General features: G+C 45.0%; 1 protein-coding gene across 11 annotated transcripts in view; it reads right to left on the bottom strand.

The window, feature by feature from the left end:
• The window catches only part of CCSER2 (coiled-coil serine rich protein 2), a 1,037,685-nt gene that overhangs the window by 725,075 nt on the left and 284,979 nt on the right, over window positions 1–27,631 (bottom strand). For 9 of the 11 annotated variants that reach the window (XM_069610752.1, XM_069610751.1, XM_069610750.1 and 6 more), the window contains one exon: window positions 22,716–22,921. In XM_069610752.1, coding sequence (XP_069466853.1) covers window positions 22,716–22,921 — 206 coding nt within the window. The remainder of the gene's footprint in view (window positions 1–22,715; window positions 22,922–27,631) is intronic. The other 2 variants (XM_069610753.1, XM_069610756.1) reach the window with 1 other exon arrangement.

Here is a 27,631-nt window from a genome sequence, read left to right as displayed (position 1 = left end):
TAGCAGGTGGTTTTGGCGGTCCCGCCTTTTCCACACTTGGCTTGCTTTTACTCGACTCTCGACTCGTGGTCGATCTATGATGATCGCCCGAGGAGGATTTCCTTTCCTTTGATGAAGATGATTTCTTTGACGAGGAGTCTCTAGTTGAGTGGCTTCCAGACGACTCTTTTTCCGTCGGTCGAGATTTCTTCGCCGGTGGTTCCGACGAGGTAGCGCGGCGTGATGTTTTCGCCGATTGTGTGGAGCCTACCTCCGAAGGGGGGTATGCCCCCGCTCCCTCATTCAGCCATGCCACCAGTCGTCGACTGCGGTCTTTGAGGGTTTTTTGAGAAAACCCTTTGCATATGTCGCAGTTATCCGCCGAATGATGAGGATGGAGGCAATATATACAATCCATATGTCCGTCCCCCTCGTAAACTTTTTTCAAGCCGCACGTCGCGCATGGGCGGAACAGCGCTTTTCCTGACACGGAGGACATTTTCTGTACTCAAATTCCAGTAACGCAACCTTGTACAAAATAGTAAGACACGCGAGGAGATCCCACTACTTTGGAGACGGTTGAAATCTGAAGGGGAACCGCGGGGGCGGGCCTCTTATACTGGGACGACCTACGGAGCATGCGTAGGCGGGTCCTAAAAGGACATAGATAGGACACAAAAGTGTCGAAAGTTTTCGTTAGGAAAAGGCTATATATGTGTACCGAGGGGTCCCAGTCTGACGACGGGGAATATTCTAAGCATGTGAATCCATGAAAGATCCAATGCTGGAGAAAATCCATGATAGGACCTCCGCCTTCAACTCCCACTCGTAGCTGAGGGCATCCGCTGTGACATTCAGCTGGCCCGGGATGTGCACAGCAAGCAGCCTGACACCATGAAGCACGGCCCACACCCAAATCTGGATGGACAGGTCCACGAAGGGGGTGGGGGGGAGACTTTGTTCCCCCTTGCTTGTTTATGTAATACATTGATGCCACATTGTCCGTTCTTATGCGGACCACCTTGTTGACAATGAGCGGTCTGAACGCCCTGAGCGCTAGGAAGATCACCAGAAGCTCCAAATGGTTTATGTGCAGGAGCTTGTCCTGAGGCGACCAGAGGTCCGAGACCTGAAGACGATCTAACGTCGCACCCCACCCCAAAAGGGAGGAGTCCGTCGTGATCGTCACCGTGGGGACCGGGTCCTGAAACCCAGCGCCCCCAGACAAACTGCTGAGAGATGACCACCAATCCAGGTCCACTCTCATGGAATCCGGAATCATTATTCGCATGGAATCCAGATCCACTGCCTGACGCCATGAATTCCCGAAGAGCCATCTGGGTCCATCTCATTTTGAGATGAGCAAGAGGAAGAGCCAATACACACGAGGCCACGAGGCCCAGAAGCCTCTGGAACCACCAGGCCGACATGCTCTCCGACATGCGCAAACATCTGGCACGTGGCCAACAGATCCGCCATTCTGTCCCCGGCAGATACACTCTAGAGTCGATCGTGTTCCAACGAAAATCCAGGAAGATCAGGTCCTGTGAGACTGTCATGGAGGATTTCCGCCTGTTCACCGACAGCCTAAGATGGAACAGGAGCTGAAGGAGAGACTGGAGGTTGCCCGCCGCTGTCAACGGACAAGGGGTGCGTAAGAGCCAGTCGTCCAAATAAGTGTACACATGGATACCCTGGAGACGAAGATAGGCCGCAGTCACCGACATCTTCACAAAGACACGCGGCGCCGAGCTGAGGCCAAAAGGAAGCACCCGAAACTGGAAGTGCTCCTCTCCAAAAGAGAAGTGGAGGTATCTCCTATGTGGATTCCAAATCAGGATATGCATGTACGCATCCTGAAGATCCACCACCCTGAGCCAATCGCTCATCTGCAAAGAGGAGCAAATCTGTCCGGGCGTGATCATCTTGAATTTCTCTTGGGGTAGGAAAAGATTGAACTGGGAAAGGTCTAGGATGGTGCGCAGGCCAGCCTGGTTGGGTTTGGGCACCGTAAGTAGAAGCCCTCCCCTCGCTCCCCAAGGGGAACGGGTTCCACAGCTCTGAGGTCCAGAAGTTTCTGAACCTCGGCCTTGAGGGAGGGTGAGCCCGACAGCTGAAAAGGAGGGTTGAGGGGTGGGGTAGGGGGTAAAGGTAAGCGGAAGCCCGCTCGAGCGACTGACAAGACCCATCTGTCTTCTGTGATAGCCTGCCACGCCTCCCAATGAGAAGCAAAGCGCCCTCCCACAGGGGTCTCGTGCGAGCGCAGAAAACCCTCATTTGGCAGGCTCATCGGTGGCGGTGCCACCTGAACCCGACGAGGAAGCTGAGGAACAGGAGAAAAAACGCTTACGCTGTTGTCTACGGCGGTTATTCCCCGCAGGAGTACCCACTCTGCGAGATTTGCGGTCGGGGAAGCCCCTAAAACTAGAGGAAGGTCGACTTTACGACAACGGTCTCTGGGATTTGAAAGGAGCTTTAACCAGAACAGACAATGATTTAGCCGTCTGAGTGCTATCCTTGGTTTTGGTGAGCTCTACATCAGTAGAAGAATGAAAAAGCTCCTCACCATAGAATGGAAGGTCCAACACCTTATCATGCACTTCCTTAGAAAATTTTGTGGCATGCAGCCACGCCTGCCGTGAGGTATCAACCCCAAGCATCAGGCCCCAAGCCGAGGTGTCTATGAGATGAGCCGCAGCCTCCAGGAGATCCTGGGCCAAGACCCTGGCATCAGAAAGTCCTCCTTTGAAATATTTTAGCTTCTCGACCGGGATGTGCTCCACAAACTCTGACAGACCTTTCCACATGCGCATGTTAGCACCCGCCAATATCAATTCGGCGTTGGCCTGACTGAGCTGCAAGGCCGAATTGGCGAAGATTTTCCTCCCGAGGGAGTCGAGGAGCTTGTCCTCCTTTCCCAAAACCTGAGTAGCCGTCGTGGAAGAGGATGCTGTAGGCCTGGACTGCAAAGTGGCCGCAGCCACCACTGTGGAGGAGGGAGGCGGACAAGACGACAGGGCCACCTCTTCCGAAGAATGCAGGCTGTACCTCGCGTCAATCTTTTTATTGACAAAAGTCCCAAGTGTGGCTTTTCCCAGACTCTTCGGACCTCGGCCAGAACGTCCTTCTGCAGGAACAGGTCGGTACGCTCCAAAGGAGACAAGGTGAACGCCCCAGAAAGCACACCCTCCTGCGGAGCGGGTGCCTCGGGCACCGGAACATCTAAGAAACTCATCATGTCCAGTACCCGGTCATGAAAGGCTCTGATAGAGCGGGGAAGATCCTCATTGTCCTGATCGCCTTAAGGGTCATCTGACAGGTCAGGATCCTGCTGAGCCGTGTCAGTCACTGCCTTGTCCACTGGGGACAATGCAGGCAAAGGCGGGAGAGCAGGGGGGGGGGGGCACCACGGGAAAGGGAGGCGCCGGTGGAACCACCGGAGGAACAGGTGGAGCCAGAGGCGCCAGTGGACATATCTCCTTGAAATGCCCTTTGAAATATTCCCTCATGGGGTCGGTGCGCATAAGCACTTGAAATTTACCGAAAAAGGCATCCTCAGGAGATTGTTTCGGAACCTGAGGAGGCCTCTCATGAGGTGGACAAATCCAGGGACGTAACGGGGAAGGGTGCCACACCGGCCCCTCCACCGACGTATCCACATAAATCAAAGGAGCCGCCCCCGCAGGCAACGAAACATTGTGCGGAAGAGGCATCCAGGCGTTCCAATCATAAACCGGCCGGTAAGGATGCGCACAAGGAACCTTCGGTTCACCCAAGAGACTGAGCCCTACACCAGAAGCCGATGGCGTAGTTTTAGGGGTAGCACCTAAAAGGGCCGTCGTGTTCGTGGCGGGAACGGGCACCATTTTGTCCTCATCTGAGGGGAACTGCGGCACGTGAGGAATTGAGGTAGGGGTCCCCGTCGATGGATCAGGGGTCTTAATCTTAGCCTTAACATAAGGAACCTTGGCCGAGCCGGTACTATGAGGCCTGGAATGTTTTTGTGATATACCAACCGCCAACTGAGCCTTCGAAGGAAGGACATCGGCACTGCCGGTAAAAGAAGAACTTTGCTTCTTTGCCGCCTCAACAGATCTGGTGTCACCACAAGAGCGGGAATGGTGCGCTTTCACCAACAAAGCCTTGACCGCCCTCTCAGAACTGTTGGTAGCTTTAGCCTCTGTACGAGGGACCTCGCACCCAGGCCCGGTAACAGCCTTTTCTGCGTGGGCCTCGAACATCCGTTCGGTAACTACAAGCCCAGCCAAGGCCTCGGGGCGCACCCCGGTTTTGTTTTTGAGGGAAGCCGACAGAGGCCTCAGAGCAAACTCCGGTACCCCACGACTCAGTAGAACTGGGTCTACAAACAGCCCCCACAGGAGGGGCCTCGGAGCGTACTCCGGTGAACACAGGCCCCTTACGGAGACCCTCAGAAAACTCCTTACGAATTATTAGGCCCAACGGGCACCTCAGGGCGAACCCCGGTAACAGAGCGATCAACACCCCTCCCGGACCGAGAGGAACCCGGGAAGGTATCCCCCGGTCGGGGTGCTCTGAAAAGTAAAGAACTTACCGGGTGTTTTTTCTTCTCGTCGATGAACGCCTGAAAATGCGAAGGAGGAGTTCGTCGGAACACCTCCTCCCACCGCTCCAACCGACGTTCAAGTGCCCGGACCGAAAGGGAGTCACAGTAAAAACAGGAGTCACAACAGTGTTCTGGACCCAAACACTCTAAACAAAGAGGATGGGGATCCGCCCTCGCGAAGCGACGGTGACACGATGAACAATCTGGAAAGTCTCATTTGAAAGACATAGACAGACTAGTAAACGAACGCTAGCGAGAGCCAGAGAGGAAAAAAGGGAAGAAAATCTTCCGAGGATGCAAGTGCATCAGGCCCCAATCGAGCGGAGAAAAGGACTGACGGGCGATGCGCGGGGCGGAGCCAAGGTGGGCAGGGTTACGGCCACGGGCCGGGCCCCGCGCAGGAAAGAGAGGAGGGACACATCTTTGAAAAAAATGTGGATGCTTTTTACAAAGTGCTCCGGTCCCGTCACACAGGACGGAGAGATGTCCCACAAGCGTGGAGGAAAGGGGGCGGGACGTAGGAGTATTTGCATATTTTTCAGCCCAGAAGGGTATATCCTTTCTGCCACATCTCCAAGAAAAAAAGCGAGTTAAGTGTTTCAGAGTCAGGCGCACACGTTATTGACAGGGCTGGCTTTAATATAATGCTCATTTCTGAAAATAAACCGTGCACTGATCTACAAGCGTTTACAATTCGGTAAATTGCAAGTTCAGGTAACTGTGTTTGCCCCATCACTACATGTATTTAATATTGAGGTTTCAAATTTTCAATAAAGTCACTGCTAGTGAACACATCAAAGTTCAGACTAAGATCACAAGGCACTCCAGTGCAATCCCATCACTTCTGATACCTATCAACGGGCAACTCAAATTACAACGCAGAGTGATGCTAATAAGATGTAGTGCTCATCTGTCAAACTAAGCACAAATCAGTCAACAAAGGAACTGTCACCTCTATTGGGGCAAATGCACTTATCTATGCTATTAAACACTATTGTAGAAAGGTAAATAAAAGTAAATTCACTTTTTTTCTAATTTTAATGCAATTGTTCTCAATGTGCATTTTATCCTTCTAGTTTGGTGGGTGAAGGTTAAGCCAACACGCCGACAATCACAGATTGTACCAGCCTCTTAAAGAAGGATTTAAGAAGCACAACTGTCAGACAAGACAAACCGCACCTAAGGGGGATTACAGCCACAAACAAGAGAAACCCCAGAAATTGATTTTGAGGCCATATATGCGGTACTACATCCTACAAATAAAATACAAATGCGCACTCATGCGACGAAAAGAAACAATTTTGCAACTGTAGAAACCCTCAGGAAATTGCTAACAAGTTAAAAATGCACTAGCAATATTAAACGTTAAACCATCTATAGCCCCCTGATGAGCCAGCATCCTGTAGAGGACCGAAAATCAAGGATCATTTTAAACCAAAATTTGAACTAAAATGAATTACATTGGAAATATACTTTAAAAAAACCTACAAACCATTTATTACAAAAAACATGTTACTTTTTTTGAATACTAACTCAGTTTGGCGGACCAATAGCTGTTCTTATCTTACAATATGAGGTGGGTGGAGCTTTGCAAATTATGCACATATTTTGAGTGCGGGCTATGGGAATGTGGGTGATGCATAAGTGACCCTGGAGACCACTGTGAAAAGTTGGCATCTATTGCACGTCGACATGGTCATTCGAGCAGTGCGTGCACCTCCATACCATATTCTGTAGTTTGTATGCTGTTCCGTTTCAGTATAATCCGAAAAGCTCCTTTTAAATGTCAAAGCCGCTATTTAAAGAATGAACACAAGATGGCGCTCCCTTACATGCAATACTATCAAACTAAATACTGAACGTTCTCTTCCTTTATATTCATGTGTATTGTGCATAATAATATTCTAATAACGTGAGTCAGATTTAAAGGGCAATTTTTATCACAAGAAAATGCGCAGTGAAAAACAAGGAAAAAAAAGAACAAAAGGAAAATGGCAAGAATGAAAACAAGAATTTGGTTCCAAATACATACAAGATGAGAAAGTTATAGCAAAGATTATTTAAAAATGTGCTTTAATAGCAAAGAATGAATTTGGAAAATCAATATTAACGGTTTGTAAAAATGACAGACTGACGTATCGACCTGTGTCTATTTTCAAGTTGCACTGAAGTTTTCTAATTTTTGAAGATAGAATTATTTTGTGGTTGACCATCAAATGAAATCAGGTTTCACGTCCATGATGGGCACTTTGCTGGAACCTTTGAGATGGTTAAGCATCAGTAATAGGTTTTGAGGCTCGGTAAACGGGTGATTTGCTGCCTGAAGCAGAAGTTCGCCTCAAGGAAGGGTTTGCCGACATTTCTTGTGAAATTCAAAAAATCAATTTGACAATTAACGATAGTCCCGTTTGGCTTCAACACGTGGGTTGGTCCCATTTCACCTGTCTGGGCCAAAAACAGGAAGAGAGAAGCGTAGGGCTGACATGCTGCTGCCAGAGATAGTTTCACGGGAGCCCCTCGCGTCATGTTTCCGCCCTGATGCCCTTGTGCTTGGGCACTTTACAAATGTAAAAAATAAATACAATAGATTCTAAAACTAGGAAAAACTATCTCTGGAGAACACAGCTGCTCCTTGCAGCTGTGTCCACGCTTTACCCAGGGGCTTCGACAAAGGGGTAGGGGGCAGAAGAGAATGCGGCCTCCAGCCCTGCTGCTTTCTTGGGGGTCTAAACGGGACAACGCACAAGCATACTTGGCAGCTGTCCTGGAGTCAAACCCGAGGGCCCAGTGCTGCTTCCTAAAGAAGCATCAACTCAAAAAAAATGCGCCAAATTCTACGTGGGTAGAAAAACATAAGCCAGCCTACAGCTGAGCAGGGGGAAGATGCGTCGTCTCTGTTGGACGCCCCATTTCTTGACCTCTTGCTTAAGCACTGGTACACAGTGGTGGAAATGGAAAACATATGCAGGGGGATCACAAGGGGTGGGCGCGGAGTATGGAGGAGGAAGGAGTTCTGAAGAGGCGGAGTCCAGAGGGGGAGAAGCTGGCAGTTGAACTCTGATCAAAGGATGAAATAGTTTTAAAAAATGGAGCAATTTCTTTCATGGTTTGAAAAGTACACAAACCATGGTAAAATACGTGTTCGCATCTTGCTATGATGTGTGTACTTTTCAAGCCATCTTCTCAAGACTACAAATACCAGAATCTGTTTAAGTAAGGCAATGATCACCGAGCCCCCAAGCTTTCCGGGCTCGATGATGTAATGCTCTGTGTGCACAGTGTGCTCACACAGAGCAGTTTACAACTGCGAATCTGGGGGCTCGGTGATCATTGTGTTTTCCAAATGGATTCTGCTCTGTGTGCAAAGTGTGCTTTCTGCTGTCACAGGGTCTTTGACCCTCTGTGAACCTGGGGGCTGTCCTCGGCAGGGGAGTATCCAGCATTGCAAGAATGGGAGAGGGCGAGTTGAGCCACGAAAAAAAAAAGTCCCGTTACTCCTCTAATCCCCCTCCCCCCCTAAATGCAGTCCGCAAAATTCCGTACAGTCTCATTCACGCCCCCAAACTGGTCACCCCCGCCGCAATCTACTTTTTGGGTAAAATTAGTGGCAGATGGCAGTTTAACAAGTAACAAAAAAAATGTTAAATGCATCGTCATTACAGATGTGGGAGACAAATCTATAGCGGGCTTGGTCCAGGTGCTCTGGGGCAAAATACATGCAAACCTCCTAATTTGCATATGGATTGCACCACCAGAAGTGACTTCACAGAAAAGGACATTGCAAGGAGCATCGTCTTTGATACCTCGAGGCACCATGGAAAGGACTTCAGAATAAATTGCCGTAAGTAAACCAAGTGGCAAATAACTTTGTGGCGCAACATATCTAAATTGCACTATTATATATGAAGCAACACTATAGTCGCAGGGCTTTTTTTTATAATATCATGAAAATTAAACTATGAAGTGAATCAGAATCACTTACAGAGCTGCAGATAAGACAGTGTGATTAAATGATTTGCCCAGTATCACACTCTGGTTAAATGGTGAAACCCGGATGTGGACAATTTAAGCAACTGAGCAAATCTTCCCAGGTTTATCTGATGTACGTATTTATTAAGGTTTTGCTTCGCATGTCATGTGCTTAAATAATACTTTTTTATAGCTATGCATTGGAAGCAAACCACATTACATAATGAACTAGCCTTTCATAGTAAACTAACAGTACACTGCATACATTGCCATAGAAATAAGTTGAGCAATAAAAGTATGGCTTTAGTTTCATCCCCCGCACCCCCCCCCCAATCCAATCCTGCATTCAACGTGAGCCTACCAAACCCCCTTTGGGTTTTAAAGCCATAGTCAATATTTCATAAAGCATGCAACGTTATGCACACTTATCACTCCCATTCCCATTTCTAAAGGGACACAAGTCCCTGCTAATAGTCCTCCCCTCTCTCCCATCAGTGCCTAACGGCTCACATTCTAATGCTCTGTTTACACAGAGCAGCGTGAGAGGCCCTAGGCTGCCTGGAGCTGCTTGGGGCATTGTCCTGGTAGCGGTACACCTCTCCCATTCAGAAAATGTAAGGTGTCCTGCTGCCAGGACAATGAGCGTGCTGAGCAGGAATTACTCGGCACACATGGTACTGCCAGCAGGACACCTTTCCCGCTGGGTACCACATTGAGGTGTTGAAAGGGAGAGGTATCCCACGGATAAATGTCCCGCAGCTGCTCCCACCCCCTCTCGATATGCCAATGGGCCTATGTGATCTAATGTGCTCTGTGCGCGTGCACTGTGCACACAGTGCGCTCGCACAAAGCACATTAGATCACATGTGAGCTAACTGTCCACGGATGTTTGACGGGCTGGGGCAGAGGCAAGCCGGATCACGAAATCCGGCTAGAGAACAGATGACGGATCTCGGATGTGACCCATTAGCCAGCGCTGCTGGTACATTAACAGTGATTACTAGCATTAGTACTTAGGAAGCACAGGGAATAGGCCAGAACAAGACGGAGCTGTGCTCCGGCAACAAACATCTTGCCGGAGCCCCGCCCCGTCCCCCAGAACCAGGGGCCAGCACATACATGACTGTTCCAGATCCTGCACCTCAACGAGCAGACCGCTTTCAGAAGACTTGCTGCGCAGCGCTGCCCAGTCTTCTGAAAACTGTCTGCTCGTCAAAGCGCAGGTTGCTCACACCTCCTATAACTCCACTGTGTGCAGCCCTTTCCCCAGGCCCAGGGGCGTAGGCACTAATTGCACACAGGAGTAACCAGCTCCTCAATGAGCTTTCAGAACTCTCGGCACTGGGAAGTGCCAAAGCCTTGCATACTGTGCTGCAGCTGTTCAAACTGATATACATGTCCTGCAATGTACAGATATCTCTTTATTAGGGTGAATATTGTGACCAATCAAAACGGAAGAGTATTCAATGAGAATCAATAAGATTTAAGCGAATCACTACAAGACATGTTTAACATATACAATTGTGGACATTATGACATTCCCAAAATGTGCTTTGCTTTCTTGCAAATCGCCATGATTGGGTTCTATGAAGAGATACTGGGTTGCGCAACTTGGCTGGGGCCACGCCCCTTGGACCCGCCCCTCATTCCAACAGCCCCACCCCTCCAAAGAGGTGACATTTCCCCCAGTCAAATGTTCCCATTTCCAGCACTGTATTTAGGGGACGGCCGAGTCTCGCTGTGGTCTCAAAGACATTTTCAAACGTAATGTTCAACAATGATTTTCAAGGGGAAGGAGCATAAACAGCAAAAGTGAATAAATATATTCAAGCATTATTTCACAGCTGGCTACTTCTCAGCTGGTTATGTGAGGGGCAGTCCTAATTTTCAGACTAACACAAGCACTTATTCATCCCGTTAAAATGAAACACATTACAAATAATGCTTGTTAATTAGAAACTATTCCTTTGCAATAATCCAAAATGTCAATCTTTCCAACACGCTAATGTTGGGGACATTCTCTCATTTGGAGACACTTAAAGGTAATTTTGGGTCGAAAAATATGACTCGACTTTTTTTTTTGCACCACCTAGAAGCCAAAACTATTGGATTAGTTGGTGCGCCCTCTGTTACTCACCGGCCGGAGAGTGCTTCAGGCAAGCGACCAGGAAGGAAGTACTGGATGTTGATTGAAGAGCTCGAGATGGAGCCTCCACCTGAGCCTCCTCTCTGTTGAGGGAATAAGCTCTTTTTGATGATATGACCCTCAGTTGTACTGGATTACAAACAGAGACTGAGAGACTGATCACCCAAAAGAGCGGGGAGAACACACCGCCACGGACCCAGCTAAAAAGAAAAAGGACAATTGATAAATACTTGGAAAAAGCAAAGATCATCAAAAGAGAAAAGCCTCTCAGAAGCACAAAGTACCTCGGTCACCCACTCCCCTTATCATCGAAAAGGAACAGAAATGGAATTTCCTCTATAAGTACAGAAAAGAAATTAACTTCTATTTTGAGGATTCAGGCAAGAAATGAATAGATTCAGATAGAAATAGAAATGAAGGAAGTCTTACCAGAAGGAATTGGACAGGAGTTGAAATAAAACTAGAACAACGGAGGTACAAAACAATAAACAGTAAGGTTAGTAGGGAAGCTATACCCGGGCGGCACGAGGGATGCACTAGATACGGGTAGGTGCACAGTATTCAGCAAGGCGTCCTTGTGTGCACTTTCAGAAAAAGTGTTTTGTGTTTAATCAGCAAAGCGTCCTTAAGTGCACTTGAGGGAGCAAATCCAAAACCTCGGAATGGAGTCGAAATCCACAAAAGAACACTGGAATGGTAACGTACACAGTACTGGAAATCAGCTGGGAAGAGAAGGCGGTGGTGAATGAATCAGGACAGAAGGAAGGCAATCCAGTAAACAGGCAGCAAAATCCGATACACAAGCGGGCTAATGACGGTACAGAATCGGGAAGAAAGCAATCCGTAGGACAGGCAAAAGTCTGGTACACAGGTAGGCAGAAACAGTACAAAATCAGGAAACAAGCAAACCGTAGAGCAAGCAAGGGTCCGGTACACAGGAAGTCAAAAGTATTTGAGAATTCTCAGGAATTGATACACAGGAAGACTGGAAGGCACAGAAGACGAAACTTCGGATGCCGGTTGCAACTTTAATCAGAAGCAGCATCCTTACCGCTGCAGTGCCTAATATACTCAGGAGGCGGAGCGCCGTAAGCCCGTCAGAGCTCACGTTCCGCATAGTTGGAACTACACGCAAAATTAGGTTTCCTGGGAGTTGTAGGCTAGGTTGTTGATACCTTTGATGTTGTTGAGCCCAACCTCCAGGATAACCGCCACCGAGAGAAGTAAGGGGCTGAAAAACGTCAGATATTGTGGCGAAGCGTCGCAACTTTGGTAGGTACCTTGTTGGTTTGTTTCACCGGGCGTGATGAAGAAGAGGTGTGCGGGTCATTCAGACCCCGATGCGTGAAACCCTCTTTTGTTGCGAGTGTTTGAGTGCCAGCGGTTTCGGCACCGTACTTTGGGCGCAGCTACCCTTTTGGCAACATAGCAGGGGTACCCATCAGCGTTGTACGTGACCTTAAAGATGTTGTCATCCCAAACACTAATAAATGTAGTGTTTAGGATTATAGTATATTTAACAAATACTCAGCAAACTCATTAAATGGACGCTCCTATAACAATGGACAGACAAGTGCTAGTCCTGTCCTGTACTTTCCACTCTCGGACAGTCTCTAATCAATAATGACGCAGAACTGGCTGGCAGGTCTATTAATTGGTCTGTGTACCCAGGTTTCCTCGTGGGTCTCGTCCATCCAGGCTATACAAAATACTCAATGAGAATTTTAGCGCCTACAACTTCGGTCTATTTTTCTAACACTATATTGCCCTTATTCTGCAATCTGAGGATGTAAGCTAAGCAAACAAAAAAGAAATGTGGTTTGGCAGTTTGCTGTAACCAGGTTGTCATTGGATTGGAAAGTGAACCCACAAAAATGCTCCCTCTACTTTGTTACATAAAATATATGAAATTATATGAAATTTCAGTGTGAAAGTAAGAGTTGAGGATATCATTGCTAGATGATCCCTTCTTCCCTTCCTGCACCAGACATTGTGGCTTATTAAAGTAATGGTCAAAAATCATATTGTACCCCAGGAACTATTGCAGTCTTTAAAACTGCATTCAATATAAACTGCCCCTACTAGGAGTGGCAGAAGCAGGCTTAGAAATGTCCTTTCAAAAGTAAGGGACTCAACGATAAAGGGAGATTTAACGGCTTGGATTTCGTTCTCGTCTATTGTACCTTGAGCATCAAGTCTTGTGCTGGTATTTTTAAAAACATTATTACAAGGGTATTTTCTTGACAGCAGACCTTGCTTGAGGAAGCAACTGCATGCTTTACAATCATAGGGGGGGAGAACACGGAGAAGGCAGAAGAGAAACAAGGAAATTGGGTGGGATGAACAGGGGAGGGGCAGGCGAAAGGCTGGCAATTTGGCAACGAGTGATCTACAAGCAACCATGGAAGGAAACTGTGTGAAGCAGATCACACAGTCCAAGGTAGGGTGGGGAGTGGACGGTGTGTGGACCTATGTCTTAGGGAGGAGCCATTCCTTGAAGGAGGTTCTAGAGCTCCTTCCTGAACTGTATAAGCGAGGGTGATCTGTTGACGGGAGGAGGTTGCAGAGCCTTGGGGCAGAGATAGAAAAGGTCCATCTTCTTGGTCTTTCCTGGTACCAAGAGTCCTTTTGCTTTATTATAGTCACTGCCATGGTTAGCTATAGTCCTGTTTATAGAAGTCTTGTGATCTTCCCCCAATTTTTAACACCCACTCCTCAGACCATGAGGGAGTTACAAAGGATTCCAAGCATGGCTTAATGAAGGCATTAAACTAGATGGGCAATCTCTATGAAATGGAGGAAGGGTGTATTTGTGAGGTGTTAGTTACTTGATTGAGATGGCCCCATGCCAGAATGGATATACCAATCCCATTGGTTCCTCCAAAGGGTCTCTGCAGATGACTGCAGCGATTAGAGTATGGTCCAATGTCTAAGAGTAACCTTTCATACCTCTCCCACATTCGGCAAATCCTTTATGTAATGACAGGTAAATTATCTGCTTCTACAAGCTAAAGATATTAGGCCCAACTGCCTATGGCTGGCCGATTCTGAAATGTGATCTGAATGTACAATATCTGGTACCAGACAACGACCGGTCGGGACAGTATACCTGTAACTATTTTCATGGTTTGTCTTGAATTCTGCTACTCTGCTTTTGCAAACAGGCACACCATAGAATGGCCAAGGCTCTTTTGCACGCAGAGTGATTTAATTTCATTGTTGTAATATTAACTGAAATTACCCTTCATGATTTACCAAAAAGTTGTATGGATTTGTATAACCGAAAAACTTAATATAACTAGGAATGATGAAGGCTCGCTTATTTAGCTACATAAAATGATAATTTATTCACGTCTTATGTTTTTGCCTGGCGCGGAAGGGTCTCTGGGATTAACGTGGGCCAGGATCCAAAACATTCACGTTTCCATACATCATCAGGCAGCCTTTATAATGGAGATGTTTCTCGCGTGCCCTCCCACAAGAAGCGTAACTTATTGTTATGGCCGTATAGACACAATGAATGCGTCCTATTGCATTTGCTGGAACTTGATCTGCCACACCCTGTTTATGGCAGCTTTGGTACAGCCTCACTGGCTAATTACACTGCCAATGAAATGAAGTGAGAACCACTCCTTGCCCACTTATCCGCCGCACCCCAGGCTGCAAGCTCCCATCTATCACAAGACAAGGTGCACCAACCCCACAAGCCCTCTCGTGTGATCTCTGTTTTCACAAAGTTACGCATGACAAGAACATTCATAACAAAGCTATAGACGCAAGAACATGACTGTCAGAAGGAGTTTCCGTATGCACTTCGCACATTACAAAATCCCAAGTGAATAATATGCGCATTCGGTATCGCTGCTGCAGTATCTGTCGTATTAAATCTACTTGAGTAAAGTGTTACTTTATTGGCTTCCTGAACTGAGCCCGTGGAACTAGTGAACTGAGAGTTATCAACGCCACGCAAGATTGAAAGTATGGAATGTGATTTTGCAATATGTTATTCTGGCGATATGAATAAATGTCGTAAATTGAATACTTAGCAAGAACAATAATCAGACAAAACGTTGAAGTGTCTTTCCCTTGCTATACACTCTTTTTCCTTTCTGGCTCATCATCCACTCACCCCGCACATCGCAGTAAGATTCGGCTATGTGATAATGCAAGTGCATAGTTGTATTGAATACGGAGGTCTTTAATTGCTGGTTTATAATGATGTATGCTACATACCGTCTATGTCCTCTGTGAGGATGCCCCCTGCCTAACCCTAGGGATTGTGTAGTGGGGGATAACAAGGACGCAGTACAACCAACAGCTACATGATGCTAAACACGGGAGGATCCTCTTATCAGACCTCACCACTAACAACGGGGCAGGGGCCTGGGACATAAGTGCTTGAGGGCCCATTGGTCTTTTAAGAGCAAAACTGCAGCATGTTATTTTTAACTGGGTCCAGATTACAGAAGCTTTGCACTGGTGCATGTGTAGGTTTGCACAGCATTCGCACTAGGGCAAAGTGCGCCCTATTTCTAAAACACTGCAGCATATTTGGAAACCTTTACGCCATGACAGGTGCAGTTTGGCACGCTACAAGCACTAGGGCTTTTTTGCGCCAGGGCCACACAAGCTCTCAGGCTCCCTCAGAGCGAGGTGCCACTTGAATATAGCTATGTCCAAACTTAACATTCATTTGGCAGAGAGGACATCCCATGCCCTACTAGAGCGAAAAATGCTATTAAGACCCTGGTTCATAAACTAGCCAAACACAGAGCTTGCAACAATATTCAAGGTTTGCTAGATGATGCCATGCTCCAGCTGACGGAAGAAGATAAACTTACCTGGGTCTACAAATCTCACGTTGCATCTAGATCGTGCCCCCTCTCCCCACCCCAGTCCACAAACACTGAAACTTTGAGCGACTGCCTGGCCCCTGTTACTTTCTCTGCTCTCCCTCACTCACTTACGTCACACAACTTGAAAAATTGATACTTGTAGAAGAGGTCATGGTGGCTATTAAATCCCTCAAAAAGACGGCCCCAGGCCATGATGGGTTCACTTCTGAATTTTACAAAACCTACTGAGAGGTCCTTTCCCCATACTTGACCCGACTAACTCAATCCTGGACAATGGAACATAAACGCTTACCGTGCTTGAAACCGAATAAAGATCCCATACAAAAATAAAGTTCTAAGGAACAGCAATCCCCAGCTCCTGTCTCTGTAAGAGACAATAACCAGAGATTCCCTTGTCAACCAAAGTCCATGGAATCACAATTCCTCCAGGTCAGTCTACAATCAAGCACAAAGAACTGGCAAAATGCTGGAGAGGTATCTAGATGCACTCTCTCCAAAACCAGATACGGTACCAGGGGTTGTCCACAAGATCCAGACACCACCTGGGAGAGTGATCAGACTGAAACCATAACGTCCACCTAAGGCAAGGAAGTTGAAAAGAAAATGATGGCCCTAGGAGCAACCAAAAGATCCTACAGTGAGTGGCACGCTCCACTCATTGGTGGATCTGGTGCTAAAACCTGACAACAGGTTACATTTGTGTATCTTCTTCCGAGGGCTTAATGTAACATTCAACATTGGATGCCTACCTCATGACCAATCGAGACACACTGGTTGAAGCTATGGGAGATGCCTTTGTCATTTAAACATGAACTCCCAGGGAGAAGGGGGTCACTGGCAGGTGCTTCTCGACTAAAATGGCAAGTGAAAGACTGCATTTTCAAACATCTGAAGGACTCAATTCACAGTTTGCCATTTGGCCTCCACGGCTCTCCCACTGTGTTTCGGCACCTAACAGACTGCATCCTGACCCTGTATCTTTGCAGGTCTTGCAATATAACACAATCTAGACAACATTGTGATATATAGCAAGACCTGGGAGAATGACTGAGACACCTGGTCGCAGTCTGATCAACTGAGAAAGACCCCAACTTGGGGCCAAACCAGCAAAAGTCACTTGGCCCAGTCTTCCTTAAAATATCTTCGATTCCAAGTTGAGAATGGGTTGGGGCTGCCACATTAAAATGGAGACCGTCCAGAGTGCTCTACTGCCCATAACCTAAAAGGACATTCAAGCTTGTGTTGGGCTGGTAGGATAAGGTCCATCCATAACTTTTCAGAACTTGCAGCATCCCTGACAGAAATTTACCAAGGCCCAACCCACCCTGGTATGCTGGGACCAAGAGGCCCAAACAGGTTTTGAGAAACCAAACGCCCATCTTTTTAAGAGCCCGGTATTCATCATGCCCAACTTTTACCTGGAATTCCTGCTCCAAAATGATGCCTTCTCAGTGGGGCTGAGGGCAGTCCTATCGCAGGTTCAGAAGGGGGGGGAAGAGTAACCAATATTGTACAGCACCTGCAAGCTCTTCCTTAGGGACAAAAACTATCAAATGGTGAAACTCTAGTGTCTGGCAGTCAAATGGAGCATACATTGCCTACAGTACAACCTGACTGGTCGCCGTTTAAGTTAATTGCCAACAACTTGTTATTACTTCATAGCAACTATGCCCTGTTCTTGCCAGTGTTCTTTTCCCTTTTTTAAGACTCCAGGTCCCATAAGTCCTTGAGGTGGAAGAGGGAATGAGCAAACCAACAACGAGCTGACAAAGAGTAGCTGGGACGAGGAGTGGTACATGCTACAAATCTGCAAAAAGGCAGCTCCAAAACACGCTTGAAAGAACTTGGGAGTGATTGTATTTCTCACGTGCCACCATTGCTGAATTCCGGCAGACCAGCGCTTGATGACAGAGAGGAGCTTCAAAGGCATTTTGTAGCCTCGTTCCTGCATGACAAAACCCTGATGGGAACAACATGATAGCGATTGGCCCAGAGAACACGGAGGTAACAAGGCCAATGGGAGGTGGAGGACTATAAAAGGGAGACCAAGGAACCAGGTAGCGTGCATTGTTTGGGTAATGTCAAAGGAATAAGATGCAGACATCAGAAGGACAAAGAAGAAGGAAGAAGAGAAGGAAAGAACATCAAGGCAAGGAGTACAAGGGTGTGAAAGGGAAAGGCTAAGTGAGAACGGAGTGATTGAAAGGCACAACTTCTTAAGACCTTTTGGGGATTCGTGAGACCTTGTCAGGAGTCACCAAGACATTCCTGGGGGAAGCTAGATGGATATGGGGACTGTCTTTCGGCCCTCAGCAGTAGTCATCCAGATCATAGAAAGTAGGTATTACTAATACTTTGTGACCATCTTGGGATTTAGGGACGTCAGGCCTAAGAACGGAAAAGGCCATGGAAGACAAGAGAAGAAGATGGCCCTTAATGAGCCCCAATCAAAACATTACAATAAAAGCCCTTGAACCATCGAGAGTAGGTGTGTTGTTGAGGCCATCTGGGACATAAAACGCTTGACAAGGCCAGTATAAAAAAGTACGTCATAGGCTTCCTTCAATGAAAAGCCATTACTACATATAACTTGTTCTAGGAAAGTGAAATAGAGTATTCCTTAACAGGTGTAGTTGAATAAAAGATCAGGCAACTTTGGTAATTTGCAGTAGGAGGGACAGCTTTGTGATAAGTGTGACTCTTTTATCTGTAGAACTATGATGGACGATCTCTTCCCACCATCCAAGTCAAGTCTTTAATGCCCGGATAGAGTCACAGAAAATGAACTGATTCCACCTATAATCAGACCCCAAAGACTTTACATAAACAGTGTGGGTCACCATCGGAAAATGCTTTGCTGCGACAAGCACAGTGTCTAAAGCCCATGCCAGATGTACTAGAGGCAAAAGTCGAAAGAAAACATGTTTTTTTCCAGTTAGGTGCTTGTTTGCTATGTGATAATCATAGCTGTGCAAAGGATGGCGGTCCCATGCAATGCTTGGTTGCTCATGAGCCACAGCATCCCTTTGGAATATAATGCTATCACACAGTATGCTTCATTCTTGCATGAGAATTAAGGAAGGGGGGGGACAGGACATAAGAGTAATGTAACATTTTGCTACCAAGGCAGACAACACATCAAATATGTTAAATGTTTGTGTTAATGGAACAGCACCGTTTATTAAGACTGAAAGGTCTGTGGGATATGTTGGAAAAGGTTGTCAAAGAGTAGTCAATGTGGTTCATATACTTTAGCAATAGCCTTGCCGGGCGTCTTCCAGAAATCTGCTCTTTTAATGGAGAGTTATCAGGTATAAGCATTCGGAAATTCGGTGTGCATACATTTTCAACAGTAGGCATTTGTCCTCAAACTGACATTTCAATGCCATGAAAAAAGTTAAAACCTGTCCTTTTAAAATTCTAGAAAGAGCACGGTTTTATGTGCTATTCCTTTTCTCGGTTAAGTCTCCTAAAGTGAGTGGACATGTCTAGCTGTGGATACTGCTCACCGTTTGGGATTCCCCCTGGTCTCATGCAGAGGGGACATGGCCTAGCAGGTCAGGCCAGGCTGATTTATATAGTTTTGGCCCGTTCTAGTAAGGCATGGAAGAAGAAAGTGTCAAATTATCGCCCACGGTTTCCTGCGTTTACCTCAGCATTTCCATGACATTTTATTATTTTTGTGTCAAATATTGCCATTGCTTATGTTAATAATACAGCATGGGAATGAGGTATCTATAAAGCTTGGCATTCAAACAGGCAAAAATGGCTTCATTTGTGCAAGGTGGAATGTGTAAGAGGATTCAATTCAACACTACAGCTAAGTCAATGCCTAGTCTGGGATACTGAATGGAAACCCTTATTGATATATCTTTATGTCCAGTTCATGCGTTCTGGATGACTACCCCTATATAACACCCCTCTCTTGGAATCCCCCTGACCCCACTGAGCCAAGAAGTAGTTCTGTTTTGCAAGTTTAAGGGTTTATTTGATAATTTAAACAATATATATATATATATCACGCTTTATAATAAATTAATAATTGAATATCACACTGAATCTGAGCAGTAATCAATAATGGATAGTCTGGCACTAGCACACTTGTGAATAGGAACAGAAGAATAAGGTGGTAGAGAATGCTTTATATAAATTCAGATGGATGGAATGTTGAATGAAAATGCAATACAGAAAATACTCAATATGATTTCAACAAAACAATGTAATCACTTTTCTCTGGCAATCCCCTCCCCCCTTTATGCAATGCAAGGAAATGGAAGGAAAGCACACAGTTCTCAGAAATGCAATCAAATGTAATTCAGTTCACCCCAGCAAGCTTAGACTACAGAAGTTTGAAACACAGGCCCAAAATGCTTTTATATGTGATAGCACTATATTGGAAAATGTGCTAAAATGCTTTTATATGTGCTGGCAATGAAGTGAAAAATATGCTAAAATGCTTTTATATCCCTCTAGAGGTTCAGGGTGAGTGGTATCTAGTTAATATTAGTCCAGGCTCACTCTAGCAATGATTCAGGGATTGGTTCTTAAGAGGCAAACAAATTTTTTAGCAAGGAAAGCAATGAAGCTGCGGTTTTCACACGTGGAGAAATTTGCAAATCGCGGCAAAATTCGCGAGTGCGTTTTTCGCGATTGCGGCAAAAGTGTATGGAATAGGAATGCGGTTCTAGGTTCGTTGAAAAGCCAAGATTCCCAGCTTTCAGAGGAAAGTTACTGCAAGTCTCTACGACAAACGGTCACGGAGATATGAGCGATATGGTAAAGGTCGTTTTTCAGATTTCAAATTTTAAAAGTTCAAAGTGACAAGTGACAGCTAGCAGCTAGAAAATGACAGGTGACAGCTTTTAGGCAGTTCTACTTAGATTAAAATAGATTGAATTATATTATTTTAACTAAGAGATTGGTTCTGCACAGTTCTGCTAGGTACTCACAATATATTTTTGAATTAGGCCTCGCCACGGATCTGGTCAGGTTTTGGACTGGACTCCGGTCTGGTCTGGGTCTCTTCACAGTGATCTGGGTCAGCTCTCTGGTTCTGCTAACAGCGGTTTGGGTCAGCTCTGCTCTGCTGGTCTAGCCTCTCTGGATTCTGGAGATTGATGGATTTGAAGTCTGGATCTCTGGATGTTGTATGGTCCGGCAGCATGCTCCGCAGCAAATGGAATTGAATGTCTCTATCTGTCCTGACTGTCTGCTTTTATGTGTTTTGAAAATGGGTGGAGAGGCTAGCTTCCTAGGCCCTACCCCTCTCCACTTGTCATTGGCCACTTCATTTCATTCCCCCAATCAAGGGGAAGAGGAGGAAGTGTCATCATGATGAGGTCTGTTTATGGTACAGAGAACCCACCCCTGTCAAATTACACACAATCTATATTTTGACCCAAAAGACATATTTGCACAGGTACACATTTGTTTAAAATTACATGCACCCATCACATATCACAGGAGGTATACCCTGTCCAAATCTGCTCTTCCTGGGAGCTTGCATTCAGAAATGGCAACATATTTCACTTTTTGGTCAGGTCACCAATATCAGATTCTTACTCAAATTTACCCAAATGTGTGCAAGGCATGCAGGCATTATTTGATGAAGTATCAGACTTTTAACATGCATACATTTTAAGTAATACCCTCTTAACTGCTAGTTTGCCCCCAGATCATGCCACTGGTTCTAAAAACCTCTTAAAATGTGGGCAGAAAAATCACAAGAATTATGGTATCATTTAAATAATTATGACAAGTCCGTACTATGAGTTATTCATCTTTTTCTAAAACCATATTCTGGCTACAGGGGTGTGGTTTCCCAAGTCATATGGTGTAGAAACCAGTTTGTCCAGTTTCTTCAAGCTCAGCCTCCGTCTCCAGTTTCTCCCCCTCCCAGTTTCTGCCAAGCCAGCTTGCTCTCACATGCAGTGCTCCTCCCCTTTCCTTCCAGGAGGAAGCCACATTTACGACTCCCACCAATAAAACATTTGCCCGAGTCAGGACAGGGCTTTGTTCAATTTCCTGCAGAGCCCAGGTAATTCAATCAGAGAAGTGTCATATCCCTTTTGGTGGGAGCAGCAAAAGGCAGGTAGGCCTGGGAACACAGCTGTTGTGCAAGTCTCAACTCCTGTCGGGGGTAGCTGGTGGGCAGAATTCAGTTCCTTCAGCCAGGTCCCAGCTAATGTCACTTTTAGTTACCCAGTTTTCTGCATTCAAATAAAATTAACCATTTTTACATATGCAGCTAGAATGCTGATTCTAAGTTTAAAACTATGACATTTAAACAATTGCAACCTATGTGACACTCAAAAGTAGGTCACTCATTTCTTTTAAACATTTAGATGTTTAGTGTCTTTCAGTCCAAATTTACTTAAACTGCTGAAATCCACAGCTCAGCCAGTCTTGTTATAAACCTTCAAGTCACTTCAGAATATAACTTTACATTGGATCCACCTCTCAGTAAGTCTTTCTTTGGCCTGCTTTGGGTTCATTTATTCAGTTTTACACAAAAAAGAAAAAAGTCTGGTGTTGTTTTAAAACGCCGGCTTTCTGATAGTGGTGAGTACTGGTAATGCACCCATTTTTGGGATTTAAGAAAATGAATTCCCCACAATTCTAGGTTGCTTTTGGCAATCAGCATTGCCATTCCCAATGGTTTCAGACTACTGTGTGGGAAGTCCAATGGTGGTTTTAGGCAGTGCCCTTCTGTGCCCATAACATCGGCAAAAATGAGTGGCAGCCTATTCTTCATGCATTTCCCTGTGCATTTTCTGGGAAGCTCTGGCCATCATGATGTTTTCCATGTCAGTACTGCACAGTTTTTGAGGTACGGCTCGGATGTATGGGTAAAAACATCCCACAAATGCTTCGGATTGCTAATCATCCAAATAAGAATAATCCACATCCTCCGACATGACGCTTGTAACACAGTCTAGTCAACTGATCCTTTCCTGGAGATGGCAAAACAAACCTACTCCCCAGGACAAAAAAGGGAGGATTCTCATGAAGCACAAACACTAAAATATCTGATGGATAGTAAGGCACATCAAACAAAGCAAAGTAATTATCTATGTGCAGCTTTTTTGATAATCTTTAGCAATATTAGCACTAAATTTGTCACGTAATAACGAGTAAGGGAAGAAGTATGCCATATTAGAGTAGAAAAACATATACATACTATGCTGTTCATCTCCGAGGACTCGTAGCTACCGCAAGGATGGACACTCCCGATGGGCTCCAACCCCTCTTCGTCCCACATGTATGTTCCGTCTGAGCTGTCAGAGGGGGAAAGCTCCAATGAGGATCCTTCTCTGTAGTCCATGTCTGGTGATATAGGAATGATCTCGTAGTTTTTTTCAGAATTTTCATTTTTATTCTGTACTGCTTGAAAGAAGATGGAGAAATGTTAATTCAAGAGCTAGCAACCAATTAAAAAACAGAGCAGAAAATAATATATTTTGAAAATCTTATATTGCTAACGGCTGAAACCCCAATGGGGGATTTTGGACATTTGTTATCTGAAAGATGTGTTTGTTTAATCCAGGGCTGTCCAACTTCAGGCCTGGAGGGCCAGAAACTTTGGGTTTTCAGCTTAACCATCATTAATATTCATCAAAGATGTGCATATATTGATTGCCTATGTATGTAAATTCTCTCATGAATATTAGTGAGGATATTCTGAAAACCCGTCAGGTTTCTGGCCCATGAGACCTGGCGTTGGACTAGACTCATTCCCTACATTCCATTGCTCAGGCCCGCGACGCCCCCTCCCAGCACCCCACCACCAACAACAGGCAGGCAGGCAGGTTTGAACAGCACCAGGCTGTTATTTGATTAATCTGTTGAGAAGTCATTACCAAACAAACTTTATTTAGCAGTTCGTATAATGTAGCATTAGAATTTTGGCAAACGATCAGCTAGAAAATCTTAAAATATTTTCGGGAACTATATGTTTATGTATGTTATGAGAACAGCCACAGATTTCTAAACGCCCAGATGATTTTGCATTACAAGTCAGCAACTTACTGCAAAGAATTTCTATGAGACAGAACAAAAAAAGGTTAGATACCCGTTAGTCCAGTTTTAAAATCACACAATTCACAAAAGTTGCAGATTTTGAATCATTTAATTGGACTAACTGAAAAATATATGCACAGATGAACACAATATTTGCTTACAAAGTCCCACAGACCTCTTCATCAGATATTGCTGAGTGAAGTCACACTTGGAATTCTGGAACTTTTGTTTTTTGCTTTGCCATTGTAAATTTAGGAAAGCTACAAGTCCCAGAATTCAAAAGGAAGAAAATAAGACTGCATGGCATTCTGATGCATGCTTAGGGGCTCGTAAGGATGGCCATTAGGTGAGAGGCCCTTTGTTGAAAAATCAGAACTCTCCATGGAGAAGTAAGGAATATAAGCAATTTTATACAATTCCTCACAAAGCATTTGCCACACTACTGGTTTGAAAGGCGAAGGAAAGATTCCACCTGGCTAAAATCCCAGAGCAGATACAAGAAACGGGATCACTTCCCCACACCGCAATATGATCGCAGAAAAGATGGAGTGATGTTAGCAGGTAAGAGGAAGGAAAGTAAGATGTCAGGTTAGAAACGAGAAACCAAAAAGTGCTCAAAGGGATATTTGGAGGAGGAAAAAGGATGCACTTGCACCAGGATAGAGGTAGGCAGAGGGAAAGGTGATAACATGTCAAGTTGGAAAGTTGGGGATGGATTGGGGAGCCAGTTAAAGTTTCAACATACCGGGGGATTATAATCTTGCAAGATTACTGCACGCAACACAAAACGTGCTCGAAAAAGAAAATGCGTCACATGAACCAAAGAGTGAAAGGAGGTAGTGGGGGATGGTCAGGGAGGGGAAAAGCAGCTGAGCGGGGTGGAGGGGGAACTATGGAAAGGAGGGGCACTTGGTGAGCGCCTGTGAGGACAGGTAAGAGTTTTTGATTTTTTATCGTTATCGGGGGAATACCGGCGGAATATCGCTTGTTCGTTGCCCTTGAACATGTAGCTCATTGCCAATATGGGGGGAATCTCACGGGAATCGGGAGACAGTGGAAAAAACAAGTTAATTTTACACCTACAGTGATTACATCTACTAGGCAGAGGGGTAATGGTCTTTGTGCCACTTGCCATGGGCCCCCAAAGCAACATATTGGTGCAGCATGTACAGTTGCCACAGCGACTGGCCCCCAAAGAAACCTATTGGTGCAACATGTACAGCGGCTAAAGCCAAAGGCTGTGGCCACTGACCATGGCCTAAGACTATAGCTATAGCTAGTGGGCCCAAAGGAGCCTCTTGGTGCAGCAAGTACAGTGGCCATGGCTAGTGGGCCCCAAATAAACTACAATATAACAAAACCTTTAAAATTCCAAGAAAAAAAAAAAACTTTAGTTAAGAGTTAGGGTGAACGATTTAACGTGAAAAAACATAACAAAACCTCTGAAATTCAGTGAAAAAAAACTTGATTAAGAGAGTTAAGGTGATCAGATTTAGCGCAACAAAACCCTTAAAATTAAGCACTTGCATTTTATGCAAGTCCACTTTAACTTTGAGCCCCTGTTGCGCAGGGTATGACCACAATGACATCACTGGTGACATCACTGATAGCGTCACTAATGATTTGTATCCAAGTGTGTTTATTTGATATAATGAATTATATGTTACAGTGCATTAACATTGATGTATGTTGAAAATTCTGAATCAAAGTATAATCTTTTTTAAAATACTATTCAATAATGATTAGAACATCTGCAAAAATACACTGGAAAAACATTCTATTAAAATTCGCCATGCCACATTAGCTTTATGTAAAGCACTGTTCTGTGGTAAGAATTTCAGTGTAGATTTTCTGTGTTAAACGGGCAAGTACAACACTTGAGCAAATGTAACATGCCAGTGTTCGGGTAGTTAATCAGTGCTCGTTTTTCAAAGTATACAGTGTGAGGCAAGTAACTTCGTAGATGATAAAAGGTGATTAAATCCACCATGGCATTTTATTTACCTTGCTGCGAGATGCATTTCCACTTACGTTTATGTTATCCGAATTGAGGATCGTGGGCCAACTGCCAATCATAAAAAGAATAGGGAAACATGGTGACATTTCATTCGCAGAAAAAGATAAACTCCCTTGTATAAATCAGCACAACTATAAAACCTCAGTCGTTCCACCAACATCCAATTAATGGTACTAAGCATAAAAATAACATTGTTCCTAGGAGTAACCGCAAAGGACAGGATGTCAGATAATAATTAATACAGGGGAAAAGATGACAATTTCAATCGTGATTAGATCTAATCATGGACAAATACGTCCAATTGTCGATTTTGGGGGGAGGATATCTCACTACCTCAGTGCTCACTTCTGACATTGGGCAAAACTGCACTAAGCAAGTTCGACTCTTGCACATGGCCAACTGCGCCCTTTATTGTATGGAATTTATTGAATTGAGTACCACTAAACCGAGTAACAGCACTTCTCAATGCAGCGCTTGCAAGCAGGAGGAATCCAGCATGGACACGGTACATAAACGTGACAAGATTACATTATCGACCATCTTTGAGAAACATCTGTCCACAATACAAGCATCTATCACAAAGAATTTTTTTTGGCACATTAAGATTGAGCTCACATGGCCATTTATGATTATAATTTTTTTTAGCTCAGACCCCTGCCTCCTTACCCTTCCAGCCAGAGCCAGAGTTAAACGAATTATTTTATTCTCAACACGTCAACTGATGAAAGCACCTATTTTCTCTTTCCAGGAGAAAGAGATGGGCCCGAGCGCGCATCAGGAGAAGCAGACTAAAGAACACTAAAACAATAAATTATGTATGACTGCAACTAACCGTAACAGATGCTTTTCCTCTTTGGGGGTTGTGCGTGGATGTCAGATAACTGGAGCTCACTGCACGCAAACGTTTCCATGACATGGTCGTAGCCTTTCGGTGGGAAACGCATCTTTTTTTTTTTTTTTAGACTTTTATAACTTTTTTAAAATGGTTATTTTATTGGTAATTACTTATGTTATAGTAAAACATTGCTTTTCATAACATGTCGTTATATCATTTTCGCAGTATAAAAAGACAATGATCTCACACTAAAAACTTAAAGGGTAAAATATACAATAATTTCAAATTACTAGATATACCAATTCCCATTGTTCCAACATTCTATCAATATCAATATCTCGATCTTCACGTAGTCATTCGTTCATTGGTTCTTTCGCTCCATTCCATAGTTTTCGCAAAGCTATTAATTATCGGAATAGTATTTGCCTGCCTGTACCTACCCCAGAAACACGCAGCATCTATGGAGTCATTATTTACCATTTTGTCCAATAATCATACATCTATCATCTTTCTTACCTTATACATTCGGTGATTATATGTTGAAGAGTTTCAAAAGAATTAGTTCTGGGCTCAAGCTACACATTCTCTTGTGGCGCTGTATTTTCGTAAGGTGTCCCATAACAGTTAGGCATGGGAGCCAATTCAATCTCGCTAATAAGCAGAATCTCCTTAGCATGGGACAAGGGCACTTTATTAATCAGGGCAGTGGTTTTGCTAGTGTCTATGTTTGGATAACCCCTTCTAGGTTGTTGATAACGTGCCATCCAAGGCAGAGCATCCGCATTTGTGCATTAATTTTGTGTCCCCATGATGCCTTCCAAGGGGTATTACATTTTTGATATATTTTTTATGTGCTACAGGAGGAATGCCTTGGGCACCGGCTTTGAAATTTCAAAGTGTGCCCCTGCTGAAGAACGTCCAGCACCCATTTGTCTGTGGTTATATACATCCACTGCTCAACAAAGCTTGATAACCGGCCTCCCACTGCGGTGCAAAAGTGGAGGCACTGGTACACGAGCAGTTCAAGCCTGCTTCAGCATCCTGGATGGTGGATGACAACGTTGGGCTCCACTGCGGTAGGCCTGGGAGCAGCCCCTGTAGGCTTCCTGGGTAGTGGAGCAGGAGAGCTGATAGGGGTACGGTACCCCTTGGAGAACCTGGAAACTCTCCACCTTGAGTAACAAACGGACGACATCCTTTGCTGCATGGTCCCCAGAGAGTGTGC

This window comes from Ambystoma mexicanum, chromosome 8, assembly GCF_040938575.1.
Source record: "Ambystoma mexicanum isolate Mex_15411 chromosome 8, UKY_AmexF1_1, whole genome shotgun sequence".
In the NCBI taxonomy this organism is placed as follows: Eukaryota; Metazoa; Chordata; class Amphibia; order Caudata; family Ambystomatidae; genus Ambystoma; species Ambystoma mexicanum.
Note: the sequence above shows the minus strand (reverse complement) of the source record. Positions and strands in the feature narration are given on the sequence as shown.